The 22,251-nt window shown below is 43.7% G+C and overlaps 3 protein-coding genes across 7 annotated transcripts; all 3 read left to right on the forward strand.

Moving 5' to 3' along the window:
• The first annotated feature begins 586 nt into the window (after positions 1-586).
• Positions 587-4,796, forward strand: stmnd1 (stathmin domain containing 1). Its single transcript, XM_028996700.1, has 5 exons — positions 587-693; positions 1,282-1,411; positions 3,109-3,242; positions 3,860-3,991; positions 4,193-4,796. The coding sequence occupies exons 1-5, from the start codon at positions 637-639 to the stop codon at positions 4,328-4,330; spliced, it is 591 nt and encodes a 196-aa protein (XP_028852533.1). The 5' UTR covers positions 587-636; the 3' UTR covers positions 4,331-4,796.
• Positions 4,797-5,714: 918 nt separating this feature from the next.
• Positions 5,715-11,221, forward strand: rbm24a (RNA binding motif protein 24a). Its single transcript, XM_028995966.1, has 4 exons — positions 5,715-5,991; positions 6,160-6,283; positions 6,382-6,436; positions 9,483-11,221. Exons 1-4 carry the CDS (start codon positions 5,824-5,826, stop codon positions 9,820-9,822), a joined length of 687 nt encoding a protein of 228 aa, XP_028851799.1. The 5' UTR covers positions 5,715-5,823; the 3' UTR covers positions 9,823-11,221.
• A 957-nt stretch (positions 11,222-12,178) lies between these two features.
• Positions 12,179-21,795, forward strand: cap2 (cyclase associated actin cytoskeleton regulatory protein 2). 5 transcript variants are annotated; one of them, XM_028995937.1, is made up of 14 exons: positions 12,230-12,266; positions 12,643-12,728; positions 13,688-13,803; positions 13,887-13,987; positions 14,337-14,414; positions 16,326-16,469; positions 16,546-16,631; positions 16,710-16,815; positions 18,781-18,964; positions 19,264-19,436; positions 19,645-19,768; positions 19,908-19,990; positions 20,068-20,208; positions 21,368-21,795. In XM_028995937.1, exons 2-14 carry the CDS (start codon positions 12,694-12,696, stop codon positions 21,449-21,451), a joined length of 1,455 nt encoding a protein of 484 aa, XP_028851770.1. In that variant the 5' UTR covers positions 12,230-12,266; positions 12,643-12,693; the 3' UTR covers positions 21,452-21,795. The 5 variants fall into 5 exon arrangements, with proteins under 5 accessions (XP_028851768.1, XP_028851771.1, XP_028851772.1 ...); XM_028995936.1 differs by having other exon boundaries at positions 12,232-12,266; positions 13,678-13,803; XM_028995935.1 differs by lacking the exon at positions 12,643-12,728 and having other exon boundaries at positions 12,179-12,266.
• Positions 21,796-22,251: the final 456 nt, after the last annotated feature.

A 22,251-nucleotide genomic window follows, 5' to 3' on the forward strand; every position in this document is an offset into this window, starting at 1 on the left:
TACCATTGTGTCCCTGAGCAAGACACTTAACCCTAAGTTGCTCCAGGGAGACTGTCCCTGTAACTACTGATTGTAAGTCGCTCTGGATAAAGGCGTCTGATAAATGCCGTAAAATGTAAATGCTGATGTAGCTGGTGACTGAGGTCCTACGAATCTTCCCTTTGGAGAGTCAGATCCCAGACCTTGACCCAATAGAGATGCTGTTGAATGACATCCATGCACATGGATGCAAAGAATACGAGAGATCTGAGGCAGTTCTGCCAGGATGACTAGGACTGATTCCTCCTGAACGATCCACAGATACATGCCTGGATGAGGTTATTACTGCCAAGTTATTAAGCATACTTTATGGTTGGTCTGCAAGACAAAAAATACATTTATTTTATGTACATTACATTAGGTTAAGATCTGGTGACATGACGAGTTTTTACAGAAAATTTACATGCTTTTTTGGCCATTGTATCAGTGTGTGTGTGGTGTTGCTTTATTTGTGTACGGGATGATTTGACCTCGCATGTGAAGAGACAGGAGAGCGTGTCCCTTAAACCGGATCAGATTTATTGTGGCAACGGGCCTTGACAACAGAGAGAGTCTGTAGTGACCTGGGTCGTGTGCTGGAATCTGTGTGGGTCCACTATGGGTTGCAGGAGCTCCAAAACGTGCAGTGTAGAGCCGTTCCTGGACGAAAATGAGGTATGTGTGTTTCATAATGATGATTATATATCACGCTCAATTTGCCCAGTCTTATCCAGAAAAAAAGCTGCTGCCTGATGCGAATCAGCCACCTGACCACAGGAACCATTTTCTAATCAGTTTGTCAGCATTTCTACCTGACGTGACGTGTGAGCAGCTGCACTTCATGGTAAATGCACATTTATGGACCTGTGCTGGGAGTAAATCATTTTTCATCTTTTAAAAACAGCATTTTTGCTGTTGAGGGCTGGTATTTTGTCGACTGTGTATTATTATAAGATGTATGGACCAACATTTTAACACAAACTCTGCACTGATACCTACTTCACCCTCACTCTACCCTGGAAGGGCATCCCTTTTTGTCAACTCTGTGCTGAGGGAGGGGACAAAAATCTTGTTTGTTTTTAATAATGAGTTTGAAATCAGCACTTGATTTTAATAACATAATAATTTTTAATGTCTATAGTTATTTAAATTACTGTTTAGATACGACCAAAACAAATGGGATGGATGTAGAAGAAAAACGAGCGCTTGGTAATGCAATGAGATGATGACTGGATGGATGGATGGATGTTCTCCTCTTCACAGCGCGTGCACAGCTCTGCTCGTGGAGACTCTGCCGCGTCCAATAACACGACAGACAGCGGCTTGGGCCTCGAGCCGCCAGAGGGCGCTACTGTCCGAGGAATCAATCAGAACATGTTGTCTCAACTCACAGGTACGCCGGTACCACTTATTGTAAAATGTAAAATGTAAAAATGTATATAGGTATCTAAAAAAAAAGTCTATGAAGACTAATATTTTTGCAACATGAATGTACAATAATTTGCCAGAATTTCAACAAGATCATCTTTTGAGCACCATTTTTCAGAATTATTGACTGGACGTGTACTTGGTCTTCCAGAAATATTTGGTATTCCTTACATCTAGAGAAAAATCAATGATATTACTGCAGCCCAAACTGTCTCTCATACTCCCTCTGGAAGTAAAGAAGTTTCTACGAGAGAACAACACTAATACTAATAATAATTTATTTGTGCTATGCTGTTGCTTTACTGATGCAACCTTCCGAGCAGAAAAACACTATTGGCCAGGTGTTCAGAGTGTGTGTGTGGCAATGGACAGTGCTATGCATAGGAGTGAGAAAATTATATTCTTTATTCTCTCTCCACTGCCTTGAATCAGACTGGCCCTCCTGAAATCAGAATCGTGTTTATTGGCCAAGTATGTGAGTGAACACATACAAGTAATTTGATTCCAGTCGATGGAGTCTCTCAAGCCGAATGGTATAAAATATGAGGTTGAGGTTGAGGTTGAAGTTTATTGTCATATGTACAAAGTACAGTGTACAGAGCACAATGAAATTCTTACTTGAAAACCTCTCCCACGTAGACAGAACATAGAACATGAATCATAGAAGACATGATACATAGAAGACATAGAAGGCAAAGTGCAGCAGCAATAAATAATAAGTCACAGAAGGGTGAATATATATAAGTTGCATATGAAAGTGATTGTGTGTAATTTAAGTGCAGTGCATACTATGTGTTGTATAGCCTGATGGCACTGGGGTAGAAACTGTTTCTAAATCGTGATGTGCGTGTGTGAATTGTCCTGAGTCTCTTGCCTGATGGCAGGAAAGTAAAAAGTGACAGTGCAAAAAAGTGACAGTGCAATACAATATTATACAATATTATCAAATGCTATATACACAAAAATACGAACATTACATACTTCAGAGGTAATACCGTATACATAAAGTGCAATACTGTATAGGTAACAGTTCACTTGTTATGGAGGCTAAAGGAAAGAAACTGTTGCTGTGTCGGCTGGTCCTGGTCTGCAGGCTTCTGTATTGTCTGCCAGAGGGCAGCAGGTCAAACATTCTGGGTCCAGGGTGTGAGGGATTTTGTATTGATCTTCGCTGCATGTTTCCTGGTTCCTGAGAGGACCAAAAAAAACTGGCAAGGTCACAGCCTTTTTTTTTTATCTTTTTCTTTTGGTAAATCAATATTCTTATCACTGTATTGGTTATTTACCTGAGCACCAATTGCACATTTAGAAACACCTCTAAAGTGTCCAACTGTTTTAATTCAAAAAGTTCATTCAAAAGTTTATTTCTCTGTGGAAATGTTGTGAATGTAAATGTGCATGTAGTTATTAATGTGCATGTAAATTGATGACAAAAAGAGGGTGTCAAATGCTTATTTCCTATGCACAAAATACATTCTGTGCCACAAAACCTTGTTGCATTATAATTTGTTTGCCCAAATCCAAAAGCAATGGTTTATTTTGATTTTAGCACCCACCATTTACAGAAGGCTGTATTGTATGAAGAACTGAAAATGGTTTAGTCCACAAAATGCATTTTGTCTTGTAGTGTTTGTCTTGCATTATTGTGTGTGTGTTTAAAAGCCCCCAGTCCTGGCCTGGCTAGTTCTTGTGCAAACAGGCTTGACTCGAGTGAAATCTTGGAGCAGCTGCTGAGTCAGGGCATCATCCCAGCCCAGTCCAGACATGCTTCTAGCGGTGAGGCCTACAGCCTGATGGTAAGATGGAGGCAGGCATTGTGGTGGTGAGGTAGGGTGACCCCCTATCCCCCTGAGTTAAAGTGAAACACAAATATATACATGGACACGAGATCAAACTGAAATGTAGCCTCACATGCACAGGCAGACACGACATGCATATCAGTTTCAGTGAAGCGGCAATGAGATCTGGGGGCGTTTCACTTGCCAACGTACTGTCCCATTGGATTTGGGAAGAAGGAGTTTAGCAAACCAGGGAGTTCTATGTAATTAGCTGTGATCCCAGAAGCCCCCCTTTTGCCCGCATCATTTCAACTCATTCTCGACTCGAGTGTTTTTCGGCAATTACAGTCAGAATTAGAACTGCATACTCACAGCATAAATTTATTCTTAACAATCAGCCAAAGATTCAGGCTAACAACAATTTCCTTCAGCTTCAGAAGACCCTGATGGACTTGCATATATGCGTATATTAACTTTCACTAGTGATATACCTGGAAACATGAAGGCAGGGGTTTTCTCTTCAACATTACTGAAATGTTTAAATACCGTTCTCACTGATTTCAAATAAACCATGAGAAAAAGTCTCTATTTAATGTCCAAGTGTGAGATGTGAGCTTCTGTCTCTCCTGAAACAGATGAAGGATGAGATTAGGACCAAGAAGCGGCCACCACTTTTCCTGGAGTCACTGAAATTAAAGAGGGGACAAGGAGTGATGACAAAGGAGGAACTGGATGAGAGGATGAAACGAGTAGAGGAACGGCGTCAGGTGAGAGAAGGAATCAACTCAACTGAATCAAAAACATTGACAAAAAATGTTGATCATCATGTTGATCTTTCTGTAAGATGAAGGCCCTTGCCGTGTTTGAGGCTCCATTCATTTAAGCATCTTAAAAATACATCATTTGATGTAGAGGTGGAGTGGAGATGGTGGGAGGGACTTTGTCCTGAGCTTTAAACTATGCCCTAGGCCAAAGAGGAGAAGCTGAAGACCAGACTCAGGGCCAAATCGGCCCGGCTGCACCCAGCGTGCCATCCCACTGGGAGAAAGGAGAGGGAAACCCCCATACTCACTTCCGTCATGAGCTGCAGCACGGACCCAGAGTAGACTCCACAGGAAGGATTTCTGAACATGAAGACTGACTCCACCTTCCAGCAGGCTGAGAACACAGAATGTATGTTTTAGCCTGGATCTCCACACATATTTTAGTTCTTAATTTAGTGAAATGAAATAAGCTTGTAGGACAGAAAGGTTTTTAAATTTTGCAATACGTCAATCACTCCCAATATCTGGTGAATCTGAGTTGACTCTGGACTGAATGTGTGTGTGTGTGCATGCATGCATGTATGTCTGTGTTGTTTTACTGTGGAAGCATTTGCATCTATCTCGCCATCACTTTAAAATGACAATGTTGCCAATGTTGTAACTCAATGTTGTAATTTCAGATGTTGATTTTTGATTATTACTCTACGTTTTGTGCCACATGTATGAGCAGGAGCTCCAGTGTGTAATGGAACCCAGATCATGTGTAATGTGTGTGTCTGACAATAAAGTTTCTGTACATTGTTGTGTGCATGGAAGATTTTTCACCAAAATAGTGTTGGCATCACAATACCCATCCGAGTCATGAAAAAGGTATTTTAAGTTTGTGATACAAGTTTGTCTGTGTGTGTGTGTGGAGAAAACAGTGTTAAAACACACACACGCAATCCTCACGTAGGTTCACCACTTTGTGATCAGATCTCAAATTGCAACCAGGCCCATCTGTCCATGACAAAGACACACGCATGTGGCAGAAGCCGGACTGCTGGGACAATGACAGGACAGGAGAAGAGTGGGGAAGTCAACCAGGAGTGGAGAGCAGGGCCTTTGTCCCCTGTAACCTGAAGCGGGGTGCAGTGTGCTGCCTCACTCTGGAATGAATGGGTGTCAGTCTCGGATTAATAAATTAGTGGCTGTGGAGCTCCGGCTAAGTTTACTGGGCAGCTGTCTGGTGGGCAGCACCCAGTCGTGGAAAAGTGAGGACTTTCATAAGACTTGTCGGATGTATTTTGGTGAGTACAGAAGCCAGCACCTGTTCTGCTCCAGCACGACTACTTTCAAACAGAAAAGAACAGCACCAGAAGAGAAGGAGGAAAGTTTTCATGGCTCTGGTTACAGACGTTACTGAGTAGAATGAATAATTCAGCGCGTTCCTATCACATTCCCTCACTTCTCTCCGGCAGAAAAGATGCGGAGCGCGCATGCGCACTGCGGTTCCGCGGGAACCGCTGACCGCCACCTGTCGCTGTGATCAGGTGAGCATCTCAGAAACGCCAAGAGATGCAAAGTGGCTCACAGATGTGGAGTTTAGAAGTCTAAAGCTCATTCTCTGCCCGTTATCCAGCTGTTCCTGCCGTGCGCGTGCTCGTGCCTCAGGCGGGCGTGTCCAACGCGGCTCGTCAGAGCGGGTGGGCGGAGCCTGCAGGCCGCATTTAGCAATGGGTCACCGGTGGCCTGCGGGAGTCCAGGCAGTCGAGCAGAGTGCCCAGCACCTGATGATCCTTGAAGTTCCACTCCAGTGACGGAACTCATCTACCTCGAGGCGGACCGCGGAGAGGATGCATACCACGCAGAAAGACACGACCTACACCAAGATATTTGTTGGAGGACTTCCGTACCACACCACGGACTCGAGCCTGAGGAAGTACTTCGAGGTGTTCGGGGAGATCGAGGAGGCTGTGGTCATAACGGACCGGCAGACCGGCAAGTCCAGAGGTTACGGATTTGTGAGTAAAGTCACATACACACATGTTGATGGTGCTGTTGACAGTTGAATGTCACAAAGATCCACTGTTCCACTGACAGAAACCACTTCTAAATAAATAAATAATGTAAGAATGAATCATTTCTGACCCAGAGCTCCTGTCATTCGTGCCTCTTATGTGCTTGTCTAGGTTACAATGGCAGACCGCACCGCTGCGGACCGAGCTTGTAAAGACCCCAACCCCATCATCGATGGAAGGAAGGCCAACGTTAACCTGGCCTACCTGGGCGCCAAGCCGAGGGTGATGCAGCCAGGTGAGTGTGGGTGGAGCCGCACTCTCTGACCTCACTTTTGATGGATTTGTGTAAAACCTGCTCATGCATAACTAGGTTTTTCTTACAATTCTGGACAGGCTTCAGCTTCGGCGTTCCCCAGATACACCCAGCATTCATCCAAAGGCCTTATGGGTAAGTAGGTCTGTAGAATGGGTGTGCAGACATTAGTGCAGGAGAGTATTAGAATTCAGCCAATCACATTCCTTCATGGGAGAGCTGTGTATCACTGCTTTTATTTTATTCCCAAATGTTATAGTAAAGTGCTGTGTGTGTGTTTGAAATATTAGACGCCACCGTCTGACCGAATATTGTTTATCTCCCTCTGGTCCGACAGGCAGAATGTGGGTTAACGTGTCAGTTACCATGGTGATTACTGCATGTATGTGCATTTTTTTTGGGGTGAAACGGCTCTTAGAGCCACGTGTGCCTGTATGAAGTGGTGTTAATACTGGGGGGTAGAAATGCGGTTTTGCTTTCTCTGGAGTGTGAACTTTGCTGAGCGACAGCAAAGTGTGTGTTTTATTTTTTAACCAGACAGTGTGTGTTCTGAAGTTATATTGAAGTTAGTGGAGTCTCTGTTTGTGTGTGTGTGGTGCTCCTCATGACAACCTCCTCCCATCCACCTGCTTTTCCCTCTTTCACTGTCTGTCAGCCGCCCTGCACCCATCCATGCTCCTCTCTCTCTTCCTCCCCCCCACTACTGTGACACAAACAAATGTCTGGATGCCACAGCTCCTGAACAAGCTATGGGTCACATGTTTGGCCCACGGTAAGGAAAACAAGTTGGGCCATTGTCAGACACAAAGACCGCCCTGCTGACACTGCAGTTGCATGAAGCACGTTCTCTGTCTCCCTCGCTCTCTCGCTCTGTCCCTGTCTCGGTTGCTTTGTGGGGTAGAGGACCTTTTCTTATCTTTAAAAATCCGAGGCTCTGTTTTTCTAACAGGGTGAAGGCCTGCCGGCTGTTGTGCCGCCTTCAGAGGAGTTAACATGGCCTGCGGTCGGGTTTGGCTTAGCAGCAGCAGCAGGAGAGGGAGGAGAGGAGAGGAGTGGTGGGACAGAGAGATTTTAGACCTAGAGGGAATTCCAGCTTGAAGGGGAAGGTGATTGCTGGTGATCTGTGTGTGTGTGTGTGTGTGTGTGTGTGTGTGTGAGAGAGAGAGAAAATAGCTACACTCCAGCCTGCACTGTCAGTCAAGCACACAGTGGACCAATCCCACAATCCAAATCCCTCACCATCCTCCAAAATGGAATTTTCCAGATGAATATTCCATAAATACTGAGACCCTTTATAAACACCTTTATATATTTAACAAAAGTGAGTGTGAAGGATCTTAACATGGTTCATTTAGAGTTTGACTGGTACAGGCCTGAACGATTTGGCAAGTGTGTAGTGCCTACTAGACCTGCAACATACAGTCTCACGGACAGAAGTGGATTCTGCTCCTAAGGGGTTAATGGTCACTGATTGTCATTTCAACTCCTGATTTAGGTTCTGCAGAGGGCATCTTTTATCTTTTCATACCATGAATGTTCTGCTTCACCGTAAGCTATTGTTGGACATCGCCATGGTCCAATTCTGATTGAAGGGCATTAACTTTTAAAGCATGAACAGGACACCTTCTACAGACACTATACACTACCAAATGATGAGTATTCATTTACATTACATTTACATTTACAGCATTTATCAGACGCCCTTGTCTAGAGCAACTTACAATCAGAATTTACAGGGACAGTCCTCCCCTGGAGCAACTCAGGGTTAAGTGTTTTGCTCAGAGACACAATGGTAGTAAGTGGGATTTGAACCTGGGTCTTTTGGTTCATAGGCGAGTGTGTTACCCACTAGCCTACTACACCCTATTCACACTGCACGCTGGTGGATTGTATCCAGTTTGTGCAAAACCATGAAACAATAAATGGTGTAGGCAGTTTATTGAAAACGGGCTGTTCGCCAGCTGATCAAAACAAAGAAAACTTTGACAAAAAAAGTCTAGTGGTAGACACCAAAATTTTTTAACTACTCAGACAACCGACTGGTTCCTCTTACTCAAAAAAGACACCAAACATGGGGCGTTCAATGGTGGGAAAAGGAGGATTCATTCTCCTCCATCATGAAACTTGGATGGTCCTGATGGTTTCCAACATTCCTGTCTTGATGTTTTGGAGGAGACTCCATCATTTGGAGCTAAAGGTTGTGTAGATGTAGAGATGGATGCACTGTCTGGGTCGCCTCCTGATGAAGGATGTTGCTCTTTTGGACCCTACTGTGTATCCGTCTGATCTAAATCCCATTCAGAATGTCTGGGGATAGATGGTAAGGGGCAAAATGGACCTAAATTCCAGATCGTAGATGTCCTGCATTAAGCCATCTTTCCTGATGTCCTGCATTAAGCCATCTTAAACCTTTGATTAGCTGATGCCTGTTTGAGTTTAAATGCAGTATATTTTCAGTATATACTTTGCCCTCTTTTTTTCCTCTTGTTCCTATTTGTAGTTTGAACCTCCATAGCTAATTGCAGTTTGAAATTTTGAACTGAATGAATCGTTCAGCTCTCATGTGGTGGATGAGTGTGTGTGTGTGTGCGCAGTTCCACTTCTATTTGCACCTCAAGAGTTTAATGCATTGTGCCACTGGCAGAAATTTAATTGTGTGTATGTGTGTGTGTGTGTGTGTGTGTGTGTGTGTGTGTGTGTGTTACGGTAGGGATTACAGATACTTCTTGTAAAACTGGTAGAATTTTTTTGCAATGTGATTCTGATATTCATATCCATGCAATGTGACATCAACAGGCTCCACCCACCGGAGGTGTATGGAAAGCAGGAGAAGAGTGAGGGACAGAGTGAAAATGTGTGTGAAATGCCTGGCTTTAATCTCAGAGGCGAAACAGGCCTTTTTGAAAACTGTTGTCCCACCCCTAAACTCCTCCTTCTTCCTGTCTGTAGGGGCAGGGCAACACCAAACTTCTTTAAGTCAAGTGATTTTAGTGCTTTGGGTGTTGATGTGGTCCATATCCCACCTCCCTCTCTCGGTACTGTCTGTTCTAGCAACCTTAAAATATGACCTTTTGTGTGTGTGTGTGTGTGTGTGTGTGTGTGTGTGTGTGTTCTTCAGCAGGATAACTTGATTGATGCTCCTCAATAACAGGTGTGTGTGTGTGTGTGTGTGTGTCTGCAGGATCCCTGCTCATTATGTATACCCGCAGGCCTTCATGCAGCCCAGTGTGGTGATCCCCCACGTGCAGCCTGGCACAGGGACGGGCTCCGCCTCTTCCTACCTGGACTACACCAGTGCTGCCTATGCCCAGTACAGTGCCGCCGCTGCCGCCACAGCCGCTGCGTATGAGCAGTATCCCTACGCGGCTTCGCCCGCTGCAGCTGGATACGTTGCCGCGGGATTCGGATATGCCGTCCAGCAGCCGCTAGCCAGCAGCACTCCGGCCACTGCCGCTGCTGCCGCCGCCGCTGCCTTTGGTCAGTACCAGCCCCAGCAGCTGCAGGCTGACCGCATGCAGTAACTAGGGAGGATGAAGTGTTGATATCATTTCACAAAAACACCAAAAGACACAGGGCAGAATAAGGAAGGACATGTAGCTTCATCTTTATTCAACTAGATTTTATTTATTAAGGAGCGAAAAACTAATTGCTGTAGCTGTTGTAGCCACTAGCTCTCATTATTAACTCCTATTTATTAATATTTTTTTGTGGTCTTGAGAACATTGATTTTTTTTTTATGATTATTATTATTATTAATCAGGGATCCGGAGCTTCTTCTTCCAGTGTTTATGTAAACTCTGCTATCAGGGAACAGGAGGAGGACTTGTGGGGAGGAGTGAGGGGAGAGTGTGTTCAGGCATGCTGACGTGATGTGACGTGACATGACATCCTCTGACCTCTTGTCTAGACCTCCTGACACAAACACACACACACACACACACACACACACACCAAATCCCCTCCACAAACAGGAAAAGTTCAGGAAAGTGGAGTTTGACTAAAAATCACAATGAGCGAGAAGAATCAGTGGACTGAGCCATCATACCTGTCTGTGGACCAGCTGCAGGACAGGCTGGCCTTTCTGGAAAGGATTCTGTGCTTGTGCTCATCTATTGTCATTTGCTGTCACTTTTTAATCCCATGGCATCAGCACTTCCTGATCTCCTAAAGCCCCACCCCTGGGTTTGTGTGAGGGGCGGGGCCACTGACAGTCAATGTTCATGTTCACAGGGAGTGACATTGATCACCAGCAACACAATTTCCTTGGAAGGTGGCCTTAAAACCGAGAGACGCAACACTGAGAAAAGATCAGATCACTAACATCATGACTGTTGCCATGTCAAGGATGTCTTAACTGTGTAGTTTCATTTAACAGAGGAGAGATTTCCTCTCTAATCTATTTATTATGAGAAATATGTGGCCTTGTTGTGGTACAGTGTCATGTAAATGTGTCATCTCATGGCTAATAAGTTATTCATAGTACATTTATTATTATTATTATTAGTAGTAGTAGTAGTATTTTTACAACCAAAAACGTAGATGCTATTTAAGATCCTGTTCTGTTTGTTGGCTGTATTGTTTGCGTCTGTATGAAACTTTTAATGCTGGGAGATGGAGACATGGTGGGAACACTGTGTTCTGCGTTAGAATGTAGAATTCATGTCCAGGTGGGAAAGTTTGTTTCTTCTGCTTGTCACTCAGATGGCTTATTTTACACATGTTGGGAATTTTATACTTGAAATGTTTAGTACAAGGGAAAATATGATAATAAATCAAAGAGAAAGACTTTTTCAGAGAGCTTTTCACTGTTCCTGGAGGCATATTTACTATTTAAATGCAACAGCAAACCTGTCGCTACTCGTATTATATATGTTGGCAGTATGAACTCAATATGAAGAATAAACAGTTTTGGACATGTTGCATGGGTCTGTGCTTGTTTTTTGGTGCAATTTCAGCTCTTCACTTATCTTCCTGTCGAAAGGGAAATAAGTGAAGGAGAATATGCCATGTAGAAATGGCAAACACAGCTACACACACACACACACACACACAGGTAATGATAAAGATGTCAGCTTCTTCTTGATTAGAGTGTGAATATTTCATTTGAGATGGTAGTGACTGAACACTACCAATACTCTAACCACATCTGTTTTTGTTGGCTGTAATGTGACACACACATCATGACACAGCAGATATATATGAGCCATAACATAATGACCAGCCATATAATGTTGAATTGGTCACTTTTTACTACAAAAACAGCTCTGGCCTGTCAGGACATGAGCTCCATTAGACCCCTGAAGGTACCAAGCCATCAGTAGCAGGTCCTTTATGTCTTGTAAGTTGTGAGGTAGCGCCTCCGTGCATCAGATGAGATCTGGAGAATTTGGAGGACAGGGCATGGTATTCCTGATGAAAAATGGCCCTGCTGTCAGGGAATACTGTTTCCATCAAGGGAGGACCTGCTCAGCAGTGATGGTTAGGTAGACAGTTCGAGTCAAAGTCACATCCACATGAATGCCCACGTGATTTAAATGAAACACCTTTTTTAGACCAGGACACCTTGTTCTATTGATCCATGGCCCACAAATCATCATGTGCACCCTGACAGGTCTGTGTGTGCACATCAATCACTAGCTTTTTTGGATCACAGCAGATCAAGAACATCCCACAAGGTCTGCAGATGCTATGACATATTTTCAGGGCACTCTGTCACAGGTCATTTTATAACTGATCGCTGTACACCCAGGGGGGTGGGGGGCAGTACAGGGTCCCTAAAATGTCTGGACACTTATCTGGTCATGACATACAGGATGTAGGATGAAGGTCTGGGAATGTGTCTGGTGAGTGTCAGTCTTGCTTTATTTGGAAGTGGTGGAAGTTCGCGCACGCGCATCTCAGACTGGCGCGCGGAGCAGCAGCCGCCCGACAGCACGTCCGCGGAGCAGCACGACTCGGTCCACAGGTAAATCCCATTTAAAAACCCTACTCGCTCTTCTTCTAGATATTCATTTCCGCAGCGGGAATGCGTGCAGTTTCCTGATCCCAGTTAACAATCCGGATTTCTCTGCGTCCTGTGCCAGCGCTTGTGCGCGTGTGGCCCTATATGGTCACCATATCAGATAACGGTGTGGGGTCTGGATCTCAGCAGGCCTCTGTCCGTCCAATTCCGACTGTAAATGTATAGTCAGGGTTTCATTGTACTCTGAAAGAAAGTGAATAAAAATTAAATAGTCAAAACCATTTATAATGGGAACCAAAATGTATTCTAAACTCTAGTGACATTCTTTTTTACAATGGACAGCAAATATTCCTGCCAACTGGTCTGTTGCTTTTCCCAGTTCATCCCAAACCAGCTGGAGACTGTGCTAGATGTTCTCAAGCTTAACAACATGTTTCTTTTGCTGTGGGACAAAGCTCTGGCCAAGTAGGCACATATCAGTCATTTTGGTTCAGGGTTCTACTGACTGTCTAGTCAATAACGCTGGATCCAGCAAGACTGCCCCAGACGTCCATGCTTCTTCTGTCTGGCTTCCTTAATCACTGAGGAAACATCCTTTTGCTACTGATGATGACCTGAAAATATTTTATATCTCTCCATAACAACTTTTTCATTGAGTTTCATGGCCCAAGCAATATTCTTTTTTTTCTCCTGACATCATGACTGGTCTTCTCTTGGCTTCTACAGTTGAAACTGAGTCTTGCTTGAGATGTTAACCCTTGTCTTGTTTTTTGTTAGTAATTTTGTTTGTTTTTAACCTTTGACAGTTACTTTTGTGTCATTTCAAGCTATTCATTGTACATTGAACAGCCTGAATTGAAGCACGGTGGTTAAAGTACTGAATCCTAACCATTAGACCACCAGGGACATAATTAGTATACTTTAATTAGTATAATTTAATCATGTAACGATACAATCATTCGAATGAATGAGCTCATGTTTCTCTGCTGCTATGGTAACTTGTTGGAAGACACATGTGACACCCATCTGGGTCTCAGATGAATAATGAAGTCTGTCTGAACTGAATTATTTAGCATTTTTCCTTTCTGAGATGCCATGTGAGAGATCATGCTGACTAGTATTACTAATACTACTTGTGTGTGTATGCCAGGTTGTTATCGCTACTGTGAGCGATCATGCTGACTAGTATTACTAGTACTACTTGTGTGTGTATGGCAGGTTATCGCCACTGTGAGAGATCATGCTGACTGGTATTACTAGTACTACTTGTGTGTGTATGGAAGGTTGTTATCTTTGCTGTGAGAGATCATGCTGACTAGTATTACTAGTACTACTTGTGTGTGTATGGCATCTCTTCATCTGCTCCACTGTTCTACATTTGTCAGACTGACACCCCGTTACTCTTATTTGTGAGGACCTGTCAGCATGGAGACGTTGTTGGAGAGACTGGAGCAGGCTGTGCTGCGTCTGGAGCAGGTGTCGGCCAGGATGCAGGAGCGGGGCGTGGCCAGTGGAGACATTGTTAATGGCACTGACGGGGGTATGGCCACCTCGAACTGGAAGATATGTGGAGTGAGGTGGATGTGTGAAGGACGGATGTACTCTCCTCTCCTCTCTCTGCAGGCGGGTCTGAGTGTTTGGCTGCATTCGATGCTCTGCTCAGTGGGCCAGTGTGTGAATACCTGAAGCACAGTCACATTATTGGAGACCATGTGGCCCAACATGTGAGTGTGTTTTGTGAACTGCTATATTTCATCTGTACATCCCTGTTCAGTCAGGTTTTCATATTTAATAGGAACTGGGGTATAAATTAGAAGGCAGATGTCAGGAGGCGGTGCTTGCAGTGTTAGTAGGTGTGGTGTGAAGCTTAGTTTGCTGCAAATATAGTGTAGAAAGACTACCATCACACAACACTACCAACACACACTACAGAGAAAATGGGCAGTATTATTTTAATAAATCTTTCTCTAATACAAACAGGCAGTAAAATTATTAGTCAAGTCATGTTTAGTTTTTAAGTGGACGAATTTTCACTCACCGTCATGTCTGATTGATTCTGCTTTTTCTTGGCAGGCCGAGATGGTGAAGAGTGCGCTGCAGGTGCTGAAGGTCTTCCTCAAGATGGCGAGCACTCACCAGGAACCTGCACAGGTAACCACGCACAGGAGTTGGTGGGACTGTTGTGTCTCAGTGCGAATGACGAATGTACTTCATAAAATAAAAATGTGATTGGTCCACATAAAGTGTGTTGCCTTTAAGAACAGAGCCACAATGGGCTTGAAATCTAAACCTAGGAAATGTTACACAACCCAGAAGCCAGCACGCAACAGACCTTTGATGAGCATTCCATTCCACAATGACGTGGACTAATGCCTAAACTGTTATACTGTACACAATTCAAAAAGGGTTTTATAAATCATTTATTAGAACTTATGTAAATTTTACCAAGCTATAACTGATTCATGGATTTCAAAGCTGTAGCAATCTTAATGTCAGTTCCTATTCCTTGCCACTGTCACCTCTGGCTGCTGTACCTCATTAATTTGTGTTTTGTTCCAATGTCCACAGTAAAAAGTGCAAATTCTGGAAGGACCATATGTTGGATTGCTGTATTTTAAATCTGACACCCCCTATATTGTGAGTTGCGGCCAGCAGCCCTGTGCTGTAGACACAGTGGGATTAATAAAAGCTTTCATAGAGAATACACCACATTCCCAGTGCTTTCACACAGCTGTGTGTGTGTGTGTGTGTGTGTGTGTGTGTGTGTGTGAGGGAGTGATGTCACTCTCTGTCCTGAGTTGCTGACTGAGGGTAGGAGTCCAAACGGAAGTGATTAGCTTCTGACTCATGGGTCACTGGAAGGTTCAAATGTTCATGAGCAAGGTCAGCAATTTACACTGTTCTCAGGTCTGTGGATCTTTTGTGGGTGAGGGCGTAGCCGGCTGGTTACAGATCAGCACATGACCCAATACTACAGGAGCAATTCAACCATTGTGTGTGAAATTAATTTCTCACATTATGGCATCATCCCTAAAAAATAATCAAATGTATACACAACAATTGGTTTATGCCATTGAGGCACAATTGTCGAGATATAGGTAGATTCAATGTTCTACACGGTAAAAACGTCACTAAATATGACATCGACAAAGTGTTTTAATATTTTTAAACAAAAAAATGTACAAAATAAAAAATTTTCACTATTGTATTTACTGCAGCCTTCCAGATTATAACACAATCACCACAATAAATACACAGTATATTTAAACAATCATTGCAAATATTAACAGCCAGGCTGTCTTTGCATGAGATTTTTGTCCTGGTTGACTTTTCATGCTCATCTTCAATATCTGAGTCTGTGTATCTTGCGCTTTGATTATCAGTGAGAAATCAAGAAATTGTCAGGTGATGCAGATTGTAGAAAGCTGTGGAAATTCCAAAAACCAACAATCACTCCATTCTGACAAATTGAATAATTGATGCTCACAAAATAGATCAGATCAGTTTGTCAATTCATTAATAAAGGAATGATTGAGGTTAATTCAAGGTCTGGAGAAACAAGTCAACATTCTGAAAGAAATGCTTGTTGGATTGGTAGAAATGTAAATTAAATACATGTTGGAAGATTAATCAGACATATTCTACTGCTCTATTACACCAAGATCTGAAGCTTATGTCATGGCCTGTAGAGTTGCTGCTTTCGTGATCAGGTCATCTTCGGTCCCATTTTCATGTACAAGCTCAGTCCTACAGTGGAACACGTGTGTGTGAGCTGGATATGTGCAGGAGCAAATTGTGGCCTTACAAGGCCAGGGCATCTCACCATCAGCAGAGGAATGCTGGACTGGAGTGGGCGGGAATTTCTCTGGATGGAACAGAATGTGGGTTGTAATGAGGGAGCAGCAATCAGTGATTTTATAATGCATAAACCCCACATCACAGAAATGTTACAACCTTATTTAATTCCATATTTAGCTTAAAACATCATGTGCCAGACTTGCAAAAAAAATGGAACAAATGTTTTTCATTTAAAGATGTTCTCTCCCCCTCTCACTCTTTCAGTCAGAGTTGAAAGATCTTTTGAGACCAATCTCAGATCAGATCCAGGAGATCCAGAATTTTCGAGAGAAACACCGTGGCAGCAAGCTGTTCAACCACCTGTCAGCAGTGAGCGAGAGCATCTCGGCCTTGGGATGGGTTGCTGTGGTGAGAACGGGGACCTGATTGACTATCACACCGAACTCCTGCCTCTCATACCCTAATGACAGGATGTGCTCTTCAGGGTCAGAAGCCAGGGCCGTATGTGAAAGAGATGAACAATGCAGCCATGTTCTACACCAATAGGGTTCTGAAGGACTACAAAGACAGGTCAGCCCTGCCAACACAGACAACACAACTGAAGACCATCAAATGTGTAGAATTCTGAATGAATGCCTATCTCTGTAGTGATGTGAGGCATGTGGACTGGGTTCGCTCCTACCTGAGTATCTGGACTGAGCTGCAAGTCTTCATCAAGCAGCACCACACCACCGGTCTTGTCTGGAGCAACACTGTGAGTCTTGTGTTATATGTGTTTATATTGTGTTACTGTGATATATATGTGTGTAGCAGACTGATGCAAATTGATGATGCAAATTTTATTTAATGCTGCTGACACCACCTGGTTAACTATTTGAAAAAAAATACTTCTAATGATAGGTTTACAACGGCATATTTTTTACATTTACTTGAGCGAATTAGAAACTCCAATAGCAACAATAATCACATGACGATGTTTCACCAATCAGATGTAGCCATGCAATCACATGACCACACACAAACTGGGGTGGCATAGCGGCACAAACTTGTCACACAGCACAGACAAAGAATGAAAAATGGCAGCTGCGACTGTCTCAATGATAAAATCAAAGGATAAGGAAAAGGGATTTGTCTTTTCATTGTGATACACTGCAACACAGCACATCAACCATCACCCTCAGTGGGCAGTGGGCAGCCATGAATGCCATAATTTCATAGTTTATTAAAACCAATTATAAATAAATGTGAAGTAAGATGCTGAGGTTGAGCATGATTAGATCTTTATGTAAGATTATCAAATTGCCAATAAGACCTTTTAGTAAAGTAAGCATGGGTCCCAGTGAAAGTGAAGTGATTGTCATTGTGAAACACTGCAGCACAGCACACTTTGATACAACAAAATGTATAAACCATCACCCTTAGTGAGCAGTGTGCAGCCATGAAAGATGCCCAGGGAGCAGTGTGTGCTGATCAGTGTGTGCTGATCAAGATTTGAACCACCAACCTTCCGTTTCCTTACCCGCTAGGCAACTAGTGGCCCAAAAATGGGAACACATACAATGGAGTTCTAACTCTACTGTGGAAACAAATCACCAGTCATACTAGAGCAAGGAACACACCAGCTTGGTAAATGCTAATAAATTATGATCGATTTTTATGATCGACTTTATGGGGTAGTGGTGGCGTAGCGAGTAAGGAAACAGACCTGTAATTGGAAGGTTGCGTCAGGTGCCACTGAGGTCCCCTTGATCAAGTACCATCCCGTCACACTGCTTCCCGGGGGCCCTTTATGGCTGCCCACTGATCACTAAGGGTGATGGTTAAAAGCAGAGGACACATTTCGTTGTGTCACCATGTGTTTCACAATCACACATGGTCTGTGTGTGTGTGTGTCAGATAGATAGATTACTGGCAGCTGTTGTCTGCGCAGTAAAGTGTCAGACATTGTGTGTGTGTGTGTGTGTGTGTGTGTGTGTGTGTGTGTGTGTGTGTGTAGAACTATTTATGTTTGACAGGCGTTCCTCAAGTTTTTAAGGCAAAAAAAAAAACAAAAAAACAAGTCTAGTATGTCCTGACTCAACACACCTGCTCATACCATCTCTACATCACACACACACACACACACACACACAACCTGTATGTTATAGTGTCTCTTGAAGGCGCATGTCATGAAGCACAGCCCAAGGATGGCGGCATCTCTCTGTGTGTGTGTGTGTGTGTGTGTGTGTGTGTGTGTGTGTGTACAGCACCTGTTTATTTGCTGATTTGTCCCTTAGATCAGGAGTCTCTGAGGGCATTTGGTCCGATCCTCCCCTTTGTGAGCGGTTATGTTCTATCCCCCCCTGCTGTTAGTTTAGTGGAACTGTAGGACCTGTCTGACTGCCTGGCACAGAGCATTTCTGTGTGTGTTCTGAAATTATGACTCTGTATGAGGGAACTGTCACATTTCTCTTTTTTCCAACCCACCCAATACTGAATCAGAGTTTGTATCACATTTTATGTTCTTCACCATTAGGCAGTGGTGGCCTAGCACAGACCTGCAATCGGAAGGTGCCACTGAGCAAAGTACTATCCCCACAAACTGCTCCCCTGGCACCTTTCATGACTGACCAGTGCTCACCAGGAGTGATTGTTAAATGCAGACAACACATTTCACTGGGTGCTGTGCTGTTTCACATGTGACAATTGCTTCACTACATATCTCTATATTTTACTCCAGGGACCTGTTGCCCCTGCTGTCCTTCCCCTCCCCCCTATGGTAGGTCAACACCCGCCTCCACCTCCCCCACCACCTGGACCTCCACCTGTCTTCCTTGATCATGAAGAAACCAAGAGAGACACTGCATCATCTCAGCACTCAGCGCTGTTTGCCCAGCTCAACCAGGGAGAGGACATCACTAAAGGTGGACACTTACAGACACTATTACACTGCTGCCACCAAACGCCATACTTCATCTACAAGTGAACTAAATGTAAATAATTTACTTTATAAATTTACCTACATAATCCTTCTTGAATCTCCTGTATTAATTGTCATATGCTGACTGATTTTGGAATCCATCAACATCCAAGAGATGTAAAAAGAAAAGTTATTTTCCCTTCATTAGAGCTCAACATCATTATTCATCTGAATTCAGATGATACATTTTCACTCTTCTCACAGTTCATTCTCAGATCTCTCTCTCTTTCTCTGTGCCTGCAGGTCTTAAACATGTTTCTGATGATCAGAAGACCCATAAGAATCCAGGTCTGCGTGCTCAAGGTGGCGCACCCCTCGCCACTGCTTTACCCAGACATGGATTCCCTGCCTCCTCACACACACCTGCTAGGAAGCAGCAGTCAGTGTTGGTACTGGAGGGGAAAAAGTGGAGAGTGGTGAGTCCTGTCATTGCAGATCAGGATATAGATTTCATGTATATGTTAGGTCTTCGTGCGCATGATGGTACACGCTGGTACATTATCATTAGAAATGAGAGACCAGATATTGGAACAGTTGGAATCAGAAAGATTAGAGTGGGAAGTGAATTCCGGCAGTCTGGTGAGGAGGAATGAATGGCGGAGTCACACATTCTCCTTCTGGCAGGAACACCATGAACATAAACATGACCTGGTTATAGAAGAGACTGAGTTGAAGCAGGTGGTCTACCTGTACAATTGCAGCAGCTCCACGCTGCAGGTCAAAGGCAAAGTCAACTCCATCATCGTGGGTGAGTAGGAGTGTCTTTCAGTGTCTTTCAGAAATGCTGATCCAGTTGGATTTTTCACCCAGGACATGTCTTTGGATGTTTCACATTCTGATTCTGCAACCCATGCAGCATCATCCTGACTGTCCTTTCCCTCTCACAGATAACTGCAGGAAACTGGGTCTGCTGTTTGATAACGTTGTTGGGATCGTGGAAGTCATCAACTCCAAAGACATTCAGCTTCAGGTGACACTCAGCCGTCTCCATTAGGGACAAGTGCATAATTTACATTTATTAAAGGAACGTTCTTGTTGAACTGTCAGGTGGTGGGGAAAGTGCCCACCATCTCAATCAATAAAACTGAAGGCTGCCATGTCTACCTGAGTCAGGAGGCTCTGAACTGTGAGATTGTGAGTGCCAAGAGCTCGGAGATGAATGTCCTCATACCTCATGGAGACGACTATGTGAGTATGCAGCCTTCAGAACCTGGAACTACACTACTCACAATAAGTTACGGATATTGTTCTTTACATGCATGCTCTTCCTATTTGCTCTAAATTTGAATGAAATCAGTAAAAAATCCCTTTGATATTACTAATAATATATGAGAAGAAACACAATTTTCATTAGTTTAATATTTATTACCCCAAAATTTCTGACAATAACAGGGATAGCCCCAAATATAAAAAATTAACAATGTCAGTAGCAGATTTTTCCACCATTTACCGCAATGACAGCTTGACAGCGATGTTTCATGCTCCTCACCAGCGTCATGATGTTGTTCTTTGGCAATGCATTCCACTCTTCCACAAGTGCTACAAACAGTTCTGCCAGGTCACGAGGTGGTGGGGCACGATAATTTAGTCTCTACCTCGACTGGTCCCAGACGTGTTCAGGTCAGGGGACATTGATGGTCATACCACTCCAACTTCCTGAAGTTGAGCTATGACAATTCTGCTAGGATGCGGTGGAGCATTATTATCCTTGAACAGAAAATTGGGGGTGTGCTGGTGGAACTGGGGGATGATGATGGGTTCTATGATGTCTCTGAGGTAAGAATGTGCAGTGACTGAGCCATGTACAATAACCAAATCTGCTTTGCGCTGACTGGTGATGCCTTCCCAGACGGTTAAACCTCCTCCACCAAAGGAAAATCTGGGGACCATGTTGACCTCAGCATATCACTCACCTTGCTTTCTCCAGCAACTCTGTGCAAAGTGACCCGACACTCATCAGTGAACAGGACAGTAGACCACTGCTGCATTGTCCAGGTTACATAGTCTTGTACCCACTGCAAACGTTCACGGTGGTGTCTTGGTGTCAGTGGAGTCACCTGCAACGGTCGTCTGGCATTCAAGCCAAAGGGGTGGAGTCGGTTGCGAATGGTTTGTCTGGAAAACCTCTTGGTATTGTCCCCAATATAAGGCACACTTGTACACATTGAGACTGTTACATGGAAAACACAAAATGTCTATCCCCCCCAAAAAAGTGAAACAAACACTGTATGTATGACATACACTAAGTCTCTCACAATATCCCTAACTTATTGTGAGTAGTGTATGTAATGGATTGGGTTTCCTTCATGTCCTGCTGAAGGCTGTGTGTTTCGCTGTTCTCTTGCAGAAGGAATTTCCTGTTCCGGAGCAGTTTAAGACCGTGTGGAATGGGCTGAAGTTGTTTACGGAGCCCTCACAGACTGCAGGCTGAATGCTCCATACGTTTCACCATCTCTTCTACTGGTCCCCCATCAGGCTCTACTGCTGCCTGTTTCATACTCCCTTTTAATGTAGAGCAGTGTCTGCCGCAACACAGCCCTCATCAGTTCACCGATGCTACATGTCAGGAAGTGAAATCTAGATTTGCTATATTTGTATTATGTACATAATCTTATGTTGAAATGAGACAGCCACGCTGTATAATCGTGTAGTGCCAAGGAAAAGATGGCAGTGATGAGATTTGGATTGTGGGACTCTGGGACATGATTTTCTACATTGAAGGAACTGGGAGGGTGAACCAAACAAGTAAAAAATAAAAAGCTACTCCTGCATGAAGTTAGTGTCACACTTTCATGCACACGCATGCACATGCACAAACACACACACACACACACACACACACACACACACACACACACACACACACACACACAAACACCTGTCTTAGAGGTCTTGGTATAAATGCTTGAAATGACTTCAGATCGAACAAAGCATGCTGGGTAACTGATGTTAAAGCAGTAGATACATAAGCAGTTTTTATTTGGTTTGAAGTCTACATCCACACATGGACATGAATGTCATGGTCACTCCAGGCTTAAAAAAATTTAAGATTGTTCCACAACTGTTTCTGCTGAAAACGACAACCAGCTGTTATATTTACAGCATTTTACAATCAGTAATTACAGGGACAATCCCCCTGGAGACAAAATGGTACTAAGTAGGGTTTGAACCTGGGACTTTGTGGTTCACATGTTACCGGCTGTCACTGATCACATAAAAATTTTCACTATT

The sequence above is a fragment of the Denticeps clupeoides genome, chromosome 11 (genome assembly GCF_900700375.1).
Source record: "Denticeps clupeoides chromosome 11, fDenClu1.1, whole genome shotgun sequence".
Lineage (NCBI taxonomy): Eukaryota > Metazoa > Chordata > Actinopteri > Clupeiformes > Denticipitidae > Denticeps > Denticeps clupeoides.

Bases quoted from the DNA above. Each gene is read 5' to 3' on its own strand.
- cap2 (XM_028995936.1), top strand. From the start codon at position 12,674: ATGTTCTCAAGCTTAACAACATGTTTCTTTTGCTGTGGGACAAAGCTC. The intron at 13,804-13,886 runs GTATGGCCACCT...CTCTCTCTGCAG, and splicing joins TGTTAATGGCACTGACGGGG to GCGGGTCTGAGTGTTTGGCT. The intron at 16,632-16,709 runs GTCAGCCCTGCC...CTATCTCTGTAG, and splicing joins CTGAAGGACTACAAAGACAG to TGATGTGAGGCATGTGGACT.
- rbm24a (XM_028995966.1), top strand. From the start codon at position 5,824: ATGCATACCACGCAGAAAGACACGACCTACACCAAGATATTTGTTGGA. The intron at 5,992-6,159 runs GTGAGTAAAGTC...GTGCTTGTCTAG, and splicing joins AGTCCAGAGGTTACGGATTT to GTTACAATGGCAGACCGCAC. The intron at 6,437-9,482 runs GTAAGTAGGTCT...GTGTGTCTGCAG, and splicing joins TTCATCCAAAGGCCTTATGG to GATCCCTGCTCATTATGTAT.
- stmnd1 (XM_028996700.1), top strand. From the start codon at position 637: ATGGGTTGCAGGAGCTCCAAAACGTGCAGTGTAGAGCCGTTCCTGGAC. The intron at 1,412-3,108 runs GTACGCCGGTAC...TGTGTTTAAAAG, and splicing joins CATGTTGTCTCAACTCACAG to CCCCCAGTCCTGGCCTGGCT. The intron at 3,992-4,192 runs GTGAGAGAAGGA...ACTATGCCCTAG, and splicing joins GAGTAGAGGAACGGCGTCAG to GCCAAAGAGGAGAAGCTGAA.